The sequence below is a fragment of the Pelophylax lessonae genome (genome assembly GCF_965119305.1).
Source record: "Pelophylax lessonae genome assembly, chromosome: 10".
NCBI lineage: Eukaryota > Metazoa > Chordata > Amphibia > Anura > Ranidae > Pelophylax > Pelophylax lessonae.
Genome location: NC_138777.1, coordinates 7,555,158 through 7,570,980, shown reverse-complemented (window position 1 = coordinate 7,570,980; position 15,823 = coordinate 7,555,158). Strand labels below are relative to the sequence as shown.

The 15,823-nt window shown below is 46.9% G+C and overlaps 1 protein-coding gene across 1 annotated transcript in view; it reads right to left on the bottom strand.

Moving 5' to 3' along the window:
* LOC309565495 (vomeronasal type-2 receptor 26-like) overlaps window positions 1-7,934 on the bottom strand; it is a gene marked incomplete at both ends in the record, with an annotated part of 36,580 nt that extends 28,646 nt beyond the window's left edge. The window contains one exon of the mRNA XM_082270465.1: window positions 7,887-7,934. Within this exon, the coding sequence (XP_082126591.1) occupies window positions 7,887-7,934 (48 nt within the window). The remainder of the gene's footprint in view (window positions 1-7,886) is intronic.
* Between the last annotated feature and the right edge of the window lie 7,889 nt (window positions 7,935-15,823).

Sequence of the window (15,823 nt, the reverse complement as noted above, 5' to 3'; positions counted from 1 at the left end):
CTGAGACAAGTCAACAACAGGAGTCTGAAGAGGAGTCAGAGGAGGATGGTGCTGGGGGGGATGAGGAGGAGCAAGAAGAGCATGCTTTAAACCTTTCTGGGATCCCTGGTGTTATCCGTGGATGGGGGGAGGAGAACGAGGACGACATTATCCTGGATGATAAAATGGAAGCAGGCCACTACACTGCTTCCAAATTAGTGCAAATGGGGGCCTTCATGCTCCAGTGTTTTAAGGGGGACCCCTGTATAAAAAGCATACAGGCCAAGGACCAGTACTGGATGGCAACGTACTTAGACCCCCGGTACAAACAAAAAATCGTGGAAATGTTACCACCATCACAGAGGGTGGTCAGAATGCAGCACTTCCAGGCCTTGCTGTGGGAAATGCTGCATTCTGCTTTTGCGTGCGCTGGCAGAGGAATTTCCAGTCACAGAGACACTGTTGCGGGTAGCAATCCAACAGCCCCTGCAAGAAGAGGGCGGTTTGAAGATGTCTTGGTCACTTCAGATATGAGATCCTTCTTTCAGCCGAACCATCAACAGCTGTACTCCAGATCCAGCATCAGGGAACGCCTAGACCGACAGATTACCGACTACATCGGGTTAATGGCCGATGTGGACGCTCTGAGGAGTGATGAACCCCTGGACTACTGGGTGGGCAGGCTTGACCTCTGGCCAAAGCTTGCACAATTTGCAATGGAACTGTTAGCTTGCCCCCTGTCCAGTGTCCTGTCTGAAAGGATGTTCAGCGCAGCAGGGCGGATCATGACCGATAAGCGCACTCGCCTAGCTCATGACAGTGTTGACTATCTCACATTTATAAAAATGAATGAGGCATGGATCTCTGAAGAATTCAACACATGTGACCATGTGATACTTCTGTATCCTGTGAATGCCTAATGAACCTTCAGCCACAGAATACTACGTTCTTAGCTGTCAGGTAAACCCATGTGGGCTAATTTTTGGGCCCTATACTGGCCGACACTTACTTCTGTATCCTGTGAATGCCTAATGAACCTTCAGACACAGAATACAACTTTCTTAGCTGTCAGGTAAACCCATGTGGGATATTTTTTGGGGCCTATAGTGGCCGACACTTACTTCTTTATCCTGTGAATGCATAATTTCTCAGACTGAAATTGAAAATCAATGGGTCTGTAAAGGTTCCGCCAAATTGTGGAATGGATGCAGACCCATTTTACAGATGTGTGAATGGACCCAATATGTATTTGACATGTATTTACCGGCTGCTGTCAGTTCTGGCTGATTTATGGAAAAAAAAAAAATGTTTTTGCTGTAAAAAAAAAAAACATTTTTAGGCTACTTCTGTTATGGAATTGTCCATGTGGTGGGACTATTTGTGCACAGCTAGTAAGTATTTTGCGGCTGACATTTGCGAAACGCCTCGGCCGATGTTCCTCAATCACTACTGGTGAGTACCGTAGGCACCTGGTGAGTATCCTTGGGTTAGCACCAGGGAATAATAATGTAGAGTAGAGGGTAATAATGTCTGGCAGGATTGGGGATGCCATTGAGTGCACTTCTTGCTGCATGTATGCGTTCCTTGTACCAATCGAGGGACAATACTGCTGTGTAAGATATGAGCGACTTGTTTCTCTGGAAGCCCAAATCCTGGATCTAGAGAACAAGGTAGCAACAATGTGTAGCATCAACAACCTGGAAAGGAGCTTGGGCATTACCCATCAGGTACTGGCAGGGACCAGAATAATGGAGGGAGGTGCAGTGGAGACACAGACACCAGAGGTAGGCAGTTGGGTGACAGTTAGAAGAAGGGGTAGAGGGAAGAGCGATAGGGAGGCCAGTCCTGAGTTGGTACACCCCAACAAATATGGCAAGTTGCATGATGATGGGGATATCAGCTCAGGAGTGGCAGTGCTGGAGCAGGCGCCCTCCCCCAGCTGCCAGGGGAGCGGCGGCTCCAGGAAGGAGGGGGGCCGTGACTCAGGAAAGGTTAGACAGGTTGGGGTAGTGGGGGACTAAATTATCAAGAGGACAGATAGGGCAATCTGTCAAAAGGATCATGGTAGCCGAACAGTATGTTGTTTACCGGGCGCTCAAGTTCGGCACATCGCGGATTGAGTAGACAGATTATTGGGCAGGGCTGGGGAGGACCCAGCAGTCATGGTGCACATAGGCACCAATGACCAAGTAAGAGGAAGGTGGAGGATCCTAAAGAATGATTTCAGGGACTTAGGGAATAGATTGAGGAATAGGACCTCCAAGGTGGTTTTCTCTGAAATACTGCCTGTTCCTTGAGCCACACCAGAGAGGTGGAAGGAGATTAGGGAACTGAACAAGTGGCTGAGGAACTGGTGTAGGAAGGAGGGGTTCAGGTTTCTGGAGAACTGGGCTGACTTCTCAGTCGGCTACCGGCTCTTTAGTAAGGACTGGTTGCACCCTAATGGGGACGGTACAGCTCTATTGGGGAGAAAGATGGCCACAAAGTTGGAGGGGCTTTTAAACTAGGAGGAGGGGGGGCAGTGGTAGAGTCAGTTAGGAGGGAGCTAAGGACAGAGAGTATTATTGGGGGCAGGAGTGACAGCAGGCCCGTAACGTCTAAAATTGGGGAGTCTGTTCGGACAAACCTCAGACCAAACAGAAATAAAAGTAAGCACTATGCAATATCAACTTCCACTAAACTAAGAGGGGTATATGCAAATGCCAGGAGCTTAGCTAATAAAATGGATGAGTTGCAAATGTTAGTACATGAGGAGGATATAGACCTTGTGGGAATAACAAAACCTTTTTTTGACTCCTCACATGACTGGTTGGTCCAATATCCAAGGGTATTCTGTGCATTGGAAGGACAGGGAAGGAAAAAGAGGGGGGGGGGTATGTCTTTATGTCAAGAATAATGTAAGGGTGGTGGAGAAGAGTGATATTATGGAAGGGATGAGTACGGAGTTAGAATCTGTGTTGGTAGAACTCCGTAGGGAAGGTGAAATGGGAAGAGTAATTGTGGGGGTTTGTTATAGGCCATCCAACCAAGGGGAGGAGGTAGAGATGGAATTTATGTCACTGTTGGATAATGTGGCAAAGCTGGGATCAGTCATCATATTAGGGGACTTCAACTATCCTGACATTAACTGGGAAGAGGGGACTGCACACTCACTAACGGCCCGTCTCTTTATGGAAACCGTACAGGACAACTACATGTCTCAGTTGGTGGATTCTCCTATTGGAATTAATGCAATGTTGGATCTTTTAATTACTAATGACCCAGACCTAATCTCAGATGTAGGAGTCCGGGACAACCTGGGTTCTAGCAATCACAGGACGATCACATTTAGTGTAAATCACAATATAGCAAGGCAAGAGGGGAACATAAGAACCCTAAACTTCAGAAGGGCAAACTTTCCCAAACTGTGCTCAATGATAGAGGAAATAAACTGGGACCAAACCCTAGGAGCACTGACCACAGAGGAAAAATGGGAATGCTTTAGGAACATATTAAACAAATGCATTTTGCAGTGAATTCCAATGGGAAATAAATTTAAAAGAGCCAAAACCAAACCTGGCTGGCTGGCTTAGCCGTAACGTAAAAAAAACTTATTAGGGGGAAAAATGTCCTTCAAGAAATGTAAATCAGAGGGGACGTTATCGACTTTCCAGCTATACATGGAATTAAATAAGAAATGTAAATACAAAATCAAAATGGCTAAAATCAACTTTGAGAGACAAATAGCGGAGGATAGTAAAAAAAAACCCTAAGAAATTCTTTAAATATATCAAAAGCAAAAAAACTCGGTCAGAATATGTTGCACAAATAATTAACGTTGATGGGAGGATGGTTACAGAGGACACGGAAAAGGCAACTGTGCTTAATGCTTTTTTCTCCTCAGTCTTTACAAAAGAAAAGGAGGGGTACACTGACCACAACTGTATGGTTAGCAGTACTTCACAGGACTTGCCGCTATGGCAAACAGAGGGTGAAATCAGGGAAAGGCTGGATAAAATTAACACAAGTAAATCACCAGGCCAGGATGGTGTACATCTGAGAGTACTTAAAGAACTCAGTAAGGTTATTACTAGACCACTGTTCCTGATCTTTGCTGACAGTATTATGACAGGAACTGTACTAGGTGACTGGAGAAAAGCTAACGTGATACTGATATTCAAAAAAGGGCAGAGGCATGTCCCGGGAAATTATAGGCCGGTCAGCCTGACGTCAATAGTATGTAAACTTCTGGAGGGGATGATAAGGGACTATATCCAAGAGTTTGCTAAAGTCAATAATATCCTCAGCAGTAATCAGCACGGGTTTACAAAGGGGCATTAGTGTCAAACCAATCTGTTAACATTCTACGAAGAGGTGAGTTGTGAGCTAGATAGTGGGAGACCTGTGGATGTGGTGTACCTGGATTTTGCTAAGGCATTTGATACCAGTGTGGCTCTTGGCTTCAAGGCACAACAGACGCAGCACAGCATGGCAACGTCTCACCTGGCATGTGGAATAGGTTCTGGGGATCTTGGGCGGCGCAGCGGAAGAGACGGTAGAAGCAGAAAAGGAGGAGTCAGCCGAGTAGGAGAGGGAGGATGGAGTAGGAGGAGGAGTAAGGCCTGCATGCAATCTGTGGCGGTACAACCAAATCTACACGGGTGCCACGGGTTACATGCTTGACGGCCATCAGAAGGTTCACCCAGTGGGCAGTAAAAGTGATATACCTTTCCTGCCCATGTTTGCTAGACCATGTGTCTGTGGTCAGATGTATCTTGGCACCGACACTGTGTGTCAGAGATATATTCACTTGTCACTGAAAATTGCCATACAGCTCTGGAATGCCCTTCTGCGAGAAATTTTTCCTGCCTGGGACCTTCCATTGTGGTTTTCCAATGGCCACAAATTTCTGAAAGGCCTTCGTGTCCACCAGTTGATATGGCAGCATTTGGCGGGCTATCAGTTCCGACAAGCCAGCAGTCAAACCATGGGCAAGAGGGTTATCCGGCATCATCATTTTTTTCCGCTCCAACATTTGGGCCACGGAAGCCTGCCTTTTTCCAAAACAACATGACGACGGCATGATGGAAGGGGGAGTGGAGGACAATTGTGAGGAGAGAGGAGAAGGAGAAGAGGCTGGATGGTGAGAACCCGGAGTGTGGCTTTGCGGGTTCTGACAGTGTTGTTCCCACTGGGCTCGGTGATGGGAGTTTAGGTGCCTTCTTAAGGCGGTCGTCCATAGGGTGAGTGTTGGGCTTACCGTGACTTATGCGTTGACTGCAAAGGCTGCAGATTGCAACACTGTTGTCAGCAGCGGACACATTAAAAAAAGCCCACACTGCGGAGCCATGTGCCGGCGTCCCGGGAGCACTAGATACGACTACACATGGTTGATGGCTCCCTCCTGAAACATTTGCAGTCTGCTTTGTCCCTCTTGTGCAATGCAAGTTCCGCCTGCTTCTCCTCCCTATCTGCTGGTTCATCTCTCCGTCTGAACTCCCCTCCTCTTCCTCTCTTGTGGCCACCCACGTGACGTCCATAGACACGTCATCATCCATGTCACCTTCCCCACCACTAACATTCGAGATCTTGGAGTAGGCAGCAACAGCGGGGACCAACCTCCTTGGGCTGATCTGGGTACTGTCGTCAGACTGCTGAGCGGCGGCTGTTGCTACCTCCTCTTCCCGATTCGATGCCAAGAATGGCTGCACATCGCAAATGTCTTGTGATGGATCAGAAAATAATTCCAGTGACTCAAGCGGAAGGGTATATGGTGGTGGTGTTGGTGTCTTTGGGGGTGCACACAGCAGAGAGCGAAGAGGATGCAGATAGAGAAGATGAGGAGGGTGCAGGAGAGGAAGGCTGAGTGAGCCACACAACCAAGTCTGGTGCGTCCTTTGAACGTACCTTCTGAAACTTCACACTTTGGCTCCGGCCTACTGCTCCTGCCCTACCCCTACCACCCCTGCGTAAGGGCCTGCCTCTTCCTCTGCCTGTCATTTTTTAAATTACCCTGTGACAAAAGTCTCTAGAGAATCGCAGTATATGTGGAACAAGGTATATAATACCCCGCTTCAATCTGAGGTATTGGGGAGCCACAGGTTTATCACACCAGTTCTACAAATAATTGGCCAGTAACTGTTGTAGCTGGTGTAGCACAGTAAACGCAGCAAAAGAGGCCACATTTTTGCAGGACTAAAATACACTCTTAGAAAAGTATACTGTTAAATAACACCCCACTTCCATATGTGGTATTGGGGGGGGCACTGGTTTATCACACCAGCTGTACAAAAAATTGGCCAGTGAGTTTTGGCACTGTGTGTAGCAGAGTAAATGCAGCAAAAGAGGCAATATTGTTGCAGGACACAAATACACTTATACAAGTATACTCAGATAACACCCCACTTCAATATGTGGTATTGGGGGGCCACTAGTCTATCACACCAGTTGTACAAAAAATTGGCCAGTGAGTTTGGCACTGTGTGTAGCAGAGTAAACGCAGCAAAAGAGGCAATATTGTTGCAGGACACAAATACCCTTATACAAGTATACTCAGATAACACCCCACTTCAATATGTAGTATTGGGGGGCCACTGGTCTATCACACCAGTTATAATACTTTAAAGTGCTTTTGTCACTGTTTGTAGTTATGCTTCAGAAACACTCAACACACTAGTCACAATGCTGCACAGTGCACAATACAAATCCACTATAATATTCTTTCTATATTAGAAAGTATATTATACGTGGATTACAACCCTATATAATGCACTGCACACCTATACCAAATACCAGCCCTTAAAAGGACTTTTTGTGGATCTTAACAGAGCAATTTATGTCACTGACAATCTGTCCCTGGTGCACACAGCAGACCTCTCCCTACACTGACAAAAAGCCGACAGGTCAGGCCTATTTATAAGGTAGGGGGTATGTCCATGTCCTGAAATGTTTAAATTGGCTGTCCCATTCCACCTGATGGCTGTGTCATGGGTCAAAGTTCTCCCCAATGTAAACTAATATGGCCGCTGCGAACAATGCCATGTGTTCGCATAATCGGCGGGCTGCGAACGAGCAAAGTTCGCCACGAACCGACCGCTGGGCGAACCGCAAGGTTATCCCTACTCACCAGTCACCTAAGGAACTCACCAGTCACCTAAGGTACACACCATTTGCCTAAGGTCGCTAGGTGCTCCTAGTCGCTAGGATTACCCACCAGTCGTTAAAGGTACTCCCAGTCACAAGGTATACCCGGTCCCAGTCGCTACAGTATCTCCCCAGGCACTGAAGTTACTACCAGACTTTAACTTACTCCTTAGTTGCTAAGGTTTACACCCGGTCACTAACCCCCTGTCTCTAACCCCCAGTTGCTAACCCCCAGTCACTAACACCCAGCTGCTAACACCCAGTAGCTAAACATTAAATTAATTAAACTGATCACATGGGCAATCAGGGATCTCATTCCAGGTCAGACTTGCCGCCATCAAGCTCATAACAGACAATACACATTATTATAAGTGTAAACACATCCCCCTAGCAGACAATAGGTGAGTAATTTAGCACAAATACCAATACAGTAATCTCCCCCTTCTAGCAACTACTAGCTGACAATGATATAATTAACATTCTAATTAACTCAGCACTTAAACCAGCGTGGGTGGCTGGATTGCCGGCAACAAGGCTAAAACAAAACACATTACACATTATCCTAAGTATAAACACAGAATACCTTATTAGACAGACAATAGCAGGGGATCCCAGTAGCAGACGTATCGGCTCCTAAATTGCAGTACATAGAACAGAGATCAATGTGACCTGCTCTTTCAATGAACATGTATAGTTCAGAATTAAACAAACCAGGAATAGTCTTCATAATTTTCTTGAGAGATATTGTTGATAAATATTACTGTCTCATTTGAAGTAATCCAAACCACATTCTTAGCGTCCAATAAATAGTTGTCCTTCATCTTCTCGGTCATCCTGTGCCCCTAATAGACACAGGGTGACTTACACATAAGGAGTCTGGGGGAGCTGAAACAAGAGTTTCCCGACCTCTCCAAGGTAAGCTGGGTTCCAGGAGTCCCCCCCCTCAAAGTGACTTCTGTTTCAGATGTAGCACCCTCGTAGATAGGTGCTAGGAAAAGCATAGTTTTTGCTCTGCCTGCTCATCAGGAGAGTTTGATCAATAGTTCTGCCTGTTGCATGTGTCCATGTGTGATTCACCTGGTCTGAGGGAGTGTTCCCACTGATTCCAATAGGGGAGCCTGTTGGACAGTGGAGGAAATCCATCCCGTTACACACAGGCATTTGTGGCTGCCCCAGTGTAAAATAGAATACAAAAAAAACAAATTCCCTTGACTGTTCATTGACTGACCAAGGACTTAAAGAGATAAGTTTTAATAGACGGTTGCTATGGGTAACCCAGGGGAATCCACATTCAGCAGCTCCCTAGGGGGCAGTGCTACATTTGGGGGCTCATCCGGGATATCGCCCTGGGTTACTGGAACGGTTGCTAATGGCAACAGCCAAAGAAAATTTTGAAAAATGTAATTTTACTCTCAAGGACTGTGTTTTAATGCTCAAGAGAAGTGTGAGGCATGCTCTACAGGAGATAGGGAGAGTGGGATGAGAGTGGGATGAAGAATCAAAAGCACAATAATGGTTGCCCGTGGCAACAAAATAATTCCTGTCAGAATCGTAAATCGTCTGTTCAAATGATGTGCTGGAAAGCGGGAGAATTGCATCTTGCTGTACAAAAGGACTGTGTCTGCTTAACATTAAATGGTGCAAGTGTGGACAGGGCACGTGGATTGGTGTGCCAGGAGCCATGTGTGTGCCGGGGCTATACAGGGGCTATACAGGAAAATATTGACCATACTTTCAATGACAGTGGGACATTTTTCAAGTACAGTATGGTGAATCTTGCTTGTACAAGTGCTAAGAAGAGAAATGTTGACCATGCATTCAACAGCAGGACAATTCTACAGACTAGCAAAGAGGGCCAGCTGGCTCAGAGTGATGAAGGTACAGCTGGGGTCCTGGTACAAGCAAGGATGGCGGATGCATGCAAGCTGAGAGGTACAGTCCGCTTTACAGTAACTTCCATGCAGGCTGAGCTGAGAGGAAGCGGCATTGGAGAGGTTGCTGTACCGTACGGGAAAGTTCTGCCTAGCAGGAGGAGCCACCGCCTATCTGGAGATGTGGGCGGAGATGCTGCTCATGCACAGCCAGTCTGGAGCGAGAAGGAGAGTCTATATATGCTACAGCCAGGGGAGGGCTGGCAGCCTTAGGCCTGAGGGGCAAGTCCAGTCAAATGGCCCATTGAACCACCAAATTGAAGGGTCAGAGGGACACATCCTCAGCTCTGAGGGTTTTTAAGCTGGGACAGTGGGACCTGTAGTCCTTCACTGGTTAAAATCAGTGCAGAAACACAGTATGGGGCTAACAGTGGCAAAGAAAAAAAAATGTTCCTGTGTCTGTGGTGTCACAAAAAGAAAAAAAAAAGTCCCTGTGTCAGTGGTCTCACTGAAAAAAAAAAAGTCCCTGTGTCAGTGGTCTCACTGAAGAAAAAAAGTCCCTGTGTCAGTTGTTTTACTGGAAAAAAAAAGTCCCTGTGTCAGTGGTCTCACTGCAAAAAATAATGCCACTGTGTCTGTGATGTCAGTGTGATTGGCATCTATTGCTGGCTTACACGCACAGAATTTCAGCCGTTTTCAAACTGAATGATTATTAATCGTTGAAATACGAATTGTCCACTAACTGATAGAATAAACTTGTTTTTTATGAACGTTTCCATGTTCGTAGTGATCATTTGATAACGATAAAAATATATAAGGTAGAATATTCTTTTTGTTTCGATTAGAACATACATGTATACATGTTAGTTGAAACGGTAAAAGTTTATGCTACGGATCCATTGACATTAGCCGGGCCCATGGTCGAAATTGACGGTAAAGTTGGGTTCACTAACAGCATGAATGTCGAAACGACCATTTTCGGCTGAAATTCTGTGCCTGTATGGCCAGCATATGTCAGTGGGATGGAGGAGGAGGAGGGGAGCTGTGCTCTGAGGTTTACATGGAACTAAAGGGCTCTACGGTGCTTTAAGGGAGAAAGGGGGCTGGAAGAATGTGTATGATAGGTAGTGGGGGGCAATATCTTAAAAATACTGCCCCTCTGTGCTGCAGCCCTTTGCGCTGCACGTGTTTGAAGGGCAGTTGTAGTCCAGGCCCATTCATGGTCTTATGCAATTTAAGTTTTGCCATGTGTACAGCTCTAAGAGATTGCAGCTGGGTGTTTGGGGGTGGTAAAACCATGGCTCAACCACTTGCTTTTACCTCTCCCCAGCTGACTGTGTGAGTGAGCCCTAAGGCGTTTGGGTGGGTGGGGATAAAAACAGGCGTTTGAGTCATGGTTTTATTGCCCCAACCTGTCGCATTCAATGGGCAGTAAAGCCTGCTGAATGCAACTTCTTTCAGTGCAGCCCCTGATCAGTGTATTCTGACAGCGCAGGGTTCTGCTGTCAGAATACAATGTCCTAGCGGGGATTCCACCATCCACCCCCTTTGCCTGTCAGTGGTAATGTGATCTGAGCTTGTGCATGCGCAGCAGCTCAGACCATATTTACAGTCCACTCTGTGTGCCGCTGTGATGTGACTCCCATGTGCATGCATGGGAGTGGTGTCACCGTGGCCTGGCCATTTAAGCTTATGATGACAAATGGAAGTGCTAGGGAGCTATGTTTGCAGGCTAGTTTGTTATATACTAGTATGCAGTGCACACCAGTGCATTATGAAGTCAACATGCAACATGTATTTTGTATTATTTTTATGGGGACTTTGCTACCACTTTAAAAGGCTGCAGAATGTAATAGGCTGCAGGGCACTTGGAAGAAATAAAAAGTGGACAGGGATGGAAAAGGTTATGTGGACACTTGTGGAATGCCCAGATCTGACTCCTGAACCTGCATGATGGGTGTAATACTGCTTTATGTGAGAAGATAGCAGATAGACAAGAACAGCAGAAAGGATAAATAGAAGGGGGGAGGGGGATTCAGGGGAGGACTGGGCCAGGGGGCAGGGGGGCAATTGCCCCCTGGGCCACTCTGATGTCCTGTAAAAAGGCTGCACCACTTCTGCCACAGACATGCCTGAGGGATTCCTGGTATAGAGAAGTAAAAAGTCCCCACCGCTGACCTACTGAGTGCAGGTTGAAGGCAAGGACAGAGCACAGGCCTCCCACCCCCCCCCCCCCCCCAGCATGGATGGTGTTAACTGTCTGAGCAGAGGCCAGTTCCATGCCCCACTGGAGACTCTCCTCCCCTGGCCAGCCCCAACCGAGCTGTCCCAGCTCCCCTCCCCAACCGCGGCCTGCTGGCTAGGTTGGGAACCCAGATTCAGCCGATGAGTAGAGAGTACCTGGAGCGGAGCCTCAGCCTGGAATGGGGGTCAGGAGGAGGACGTGAAGAGAGAGAATGGGAGGGGGGCCAAGTTGCTGGACCATGGGCCTCTAGTTTGTACTTGCCCCCTGGGCCGAAAATTGCCAGTCTGCCCCTGGGGGGATTGGTGTAAGAAAGTCTGATTTACTGCAGGACTGTGTCAGTATTTGGGAAGAAGAGATGTGTAGAGGGAGGGGAAGTGAGGTGGAGGGGTTAAATGAGCGATGTAGCAGGACTGATAAGTGAAAGTAACTTACCAGGGAGGAATGCAGAGTGGCCTGGAACAACATGAAGGAGGAGACAGATGGGTGCAGTCAGAAAAGAGATAAGGACAAGTTGGTGTGCCTCGAGGAGTTGGGGAATCCAGACTTTGTGCAGAGGGAGATGAGTCACTCCTGTCAGTGAGGCAGGAGAATCGGTGCTCGGCTGAAGCTCCCTAGGTGCGGAGGAGGAGGAATATTCTCCTCCGCTCTGAATGCTGCCTCGCATTCCTCCTCGAGAACATGACGTCACTGGTTGCTAGACGCCAGGCGGCAGGCAATTCTAGCAACCAGTGCAGAAGATACAGACCAGCAGTACAACAACCAGGTCTTGGCCAGCCGGGTCACTCTGCAATAAAGCGGAGCTGCTGCTGCTGCAGTGGTGGCCGTTTCTTGGGCCATCAGACTGGCCCAGGGGGAAATTGCCACCCTGCCCCCTGGCCCAGCCCGCCCCTGGCTACAGCAAAGAAACATTCAAGTCCAGTTATTGTTGGGGCTTATGCCCTATGTCCGTTACCCATCCCCCCTTCTATCCTTGCATGAAGGGGTTGGGGACAATTCAAGATATCACTGGCTACTGGACTTATATTAGAGGGCCGACCCTCTCAGGAGAACTTGAAAGACTACTAACTGCTGTTCCGAAGATCCTTTGGGCCATCGGGCCGGGATCATGGATTATAATGCATTCAGAGTTCCAAGTGAACTGCTTTTGGGCTAATGGGCCGACAGTGGAATTCTGTGGGCTGTACCCTGGAAGTTTTTTGGTGGTGGGTGCCCTGGTGACAGGGGCCCCTGAAGAAGCTATTACAAGCCCCTACAGGACTGATGGGTTGTCCAGGCTCCAGCAACATAGTCTGTTGAGAGGTGAGCAATAGTTCTGCCTGTTGCATGTGTCCATGTGTGATTCACCTGGTCTGAGGGAGTGTCCCCACTGTATCCAATAGGGGAGCATGTTGGACAGTGGAGGAAACCCACCCAGTGACACACAGGCCTTTATGGCTGTCCCAGTGGGCGGGCACAAGAGTGGTGCATCCTGGGATTGGTCATAAAAGCCAAGGGCACATGTGACACAGCGTCTTTGGGCGGGAAGCCAGGTCCCAGGAGGAGGGTGACGGCTGTCTCTCCTCCTGTCACTATGGAAAGTGGTTACAGGCAGTCAGCCTAGTGGGCCAGAAGTGTGGTGCTGAGCCAGGAGGTCCAGAGGATACTGACTGGGAGAAAGTGGCAGAGCAACCTGAGGAAACACAGTATCCATGAGTACCAGAGAGCTTGCCAGGGGTCTGCCCAGGAAGGGGACCACTCCAGTGAGATTCAGTGGACAGGAGCTAGCACACACGGTGAGTGAGAAAGGGGGTGCTGAGTTAAACCCTGAAGAGTAATCTAAAACAGAGTTCATTATCTTTATCTTCACTTCGGTGGCAAGGTGAAGCAGTGGCCTTGCCGCATATGCTACCGCTAGATGTCCTCAGGATTTGTGCATAGTTGCTAAGTTGGAGTATCCCACTCATCCCTTCTCCCATCCAAGTTCTAAAATAAAATACGAAAAAACAAATCTCCTGGACTGTTTATTGACTGAACTTAAAGTGATACGTTTTAAAAGACTGTTGCTATGGGTAACCCAGGGGAATCCACACTCAGCAGCTCCCTAGGGGGCAGTGCTACACAGGGATGATATGCATCACACTGAGTAACTTTGCTTGGAACTAGAAAGGATGAAGCTAGAGCTAGTTTTGCTGCCACACCTCAAACAGCTGGTGTTGATCATGTGAGATCTGTCAGCTCCACCCCCTCCTCCTCCCCTCCTCCATGCCCTCCTCTGCTGGATGGTCCTATGAATCACCAGTAACCCCTAGAGTTCTATGGGCCATTCCATGAGTCAGGATTAAAGATGTCATGCATTGCTTCAGTTGGTCTGTCTAGGGGACAGGAGCCACATTGGAGCAGAGATTCTTTCAACCCTGCAGGGGCAGGCCCGGAGGTGGTTCAAGCCAGGGAAGCTTGAACCAAGGATGGTGGTGTGCGATAATGGCACTAACCTTCTGTCCGTCCTTTGACAGGGAATGTTGACACATGTGCCATGCCTGGCACATGTCTTCAATTTGGTGGTGCAGCGTTTCTATCAGATCTTCTAAGGCAGGCCAGAAGAGTCTGTAGCTATTTGCAGGTGGTCATACACAGCCAGTGTTCGGTTGTCTGAAATTCAGCAAGAATTATACCTGCCCATAAACCGACTGATTTGTGACATGTCCACCAGGTGGAATTACACTTTGGCAATGTTGTAGCTGGTGCACATGTAGCAGAGGGCTGTCAATGAGTATTTGTGTGAGTAGGAAACCTCAAACGCATGTCACCACTTTCTTTCCTGTAATCCATGCTGGAGTGGTGCCTGACAGGATACCTTAAGCGTGTTTGACCTTCCTGACATTCTGATAAGAGCATCCCCTAACCTTTGGGGATGATGAACCTTTATGGTGGAGGGAGTGTATTTCTCCTCTTTTCTGATCCTGAACTACAAGACAGCTCACTTCTTTCACCACCTATTTGGGACTTATTAATATTATTTTGTTTTGGCACTTGGACTCACTTTGTTTTGAATTTTCAATTTATATTATAGCGCAACACATTTATATTGTCTGGACTGTCTAGGCTGCTTAGCTTTGTGGGTGTTGATTTTATCTTGAAGTAATTTTTTGATATAAGTTTCGTGGGCACATTTACCACCAAGGACCAATTTTTCTGCACCTGTTTGACAGGTACATACAATTTCAATTATTTACAGCAAGGCCAATTCTTGCTTTCATTAAGAGTACCTCTAGAAGGTTACGGAAGGCACCACCAACACCCAAAGGCCAATTTTTCTTCAGCTGTGTGACAGGGGCATCAGATTTCATTATTATTATTATTATTATTTATAGCAAGGCCAATTCCTGCTTTTATCAAGAGTACCTCTATAGGGATACGGTGTGAGGGCACCACCAACGGCCAAAGCCCAATTTTTCTGCACCTGTTACTTCTATCAAAAGTCTACAAAAGAGACACCAGACTCTATCTAATAAAAAATGTGAATCTTGGCCTAAATATACTATAATTTGGCTTCCTCACATAAGGCTTGCTCACTGTGGTGCAAAACTTTATTTCCATCCAAAGTCTGCCAAAAAGACACCAGTATTTATCCAAAAAATCTCCAATCTTGTTCTGAGAGAACTAAATTGTGGCCTTATCATACATACTGGATCCCCAAGCTGTTGTTTACTAAGTAAGGAAAAATTATTTAATGTCCATTTTTTTTCTTTTCATTTATACATTTTCATTTATAAATGCCAGTTTTGCTGCAGCAGGTTCTATACATGATACAGATGAGCCACTTTACGGCCCTATATTTAAAGGAATTTTTTTATAACTGTTTCACTTTAAGCATCATTAAAATTACTTCTCCTTTAAAATCAACTTTTTTTTTTTTTCATTGGTACCCCAAGGCAGTAGCCAGGCTCCAATATTCTTTTCATGGTCAATGACTTGGATATAAGCCTTCAAAAATGAGGGCTTTTGATTTTTTCAAGTTCCCATAGATTTTAATGGGGTTTGTGGCTCGGGATCAAACTTTGTTTGAGAGTTTTGACACAAACCAAACTGGGGGGTGTTCATTTCATTTCTACCTATCACATTTTTGTAGGCTAGAACAGAGAAGACACCATAAATGACCATGGCACACTGCAAATGATATATGCACACTAGAAATCCCATAGTTCAAAGCCCATCTCAGGAGCCAGCAAGAGAGGGTAGCTACATTGCTACATATATTGGGACCATGGATAACAAATGTAGCCACTAGGGATGTGCCGAACACCCCCCTGTTCAGTTCACAGCAAAACTCCTGAACAGGGGAAATGTTCTAACCCAAACGGTGAACCTCATTGAAGTCTATGAGAGCCGAACAGGAAAAATCAAAAGTGCCCATTTTGAAGGCTTATATGCAAGTAATTGCCCATAAATAGGGTATCAGGGGCTTCTTGGCCCTGTTCCTTAACAACCAGTTTACACTGTGCCCTGATTGGGCTGTGCAGCGCTCAGTGCATTGCAGGGTGTTAGTCGGGGCAAACACAGAGTGAACACCCTGCAAATTCGGGTGTTCGGCAAACGGCCGAACAAACTAATTTTCGGCCCCGAACTC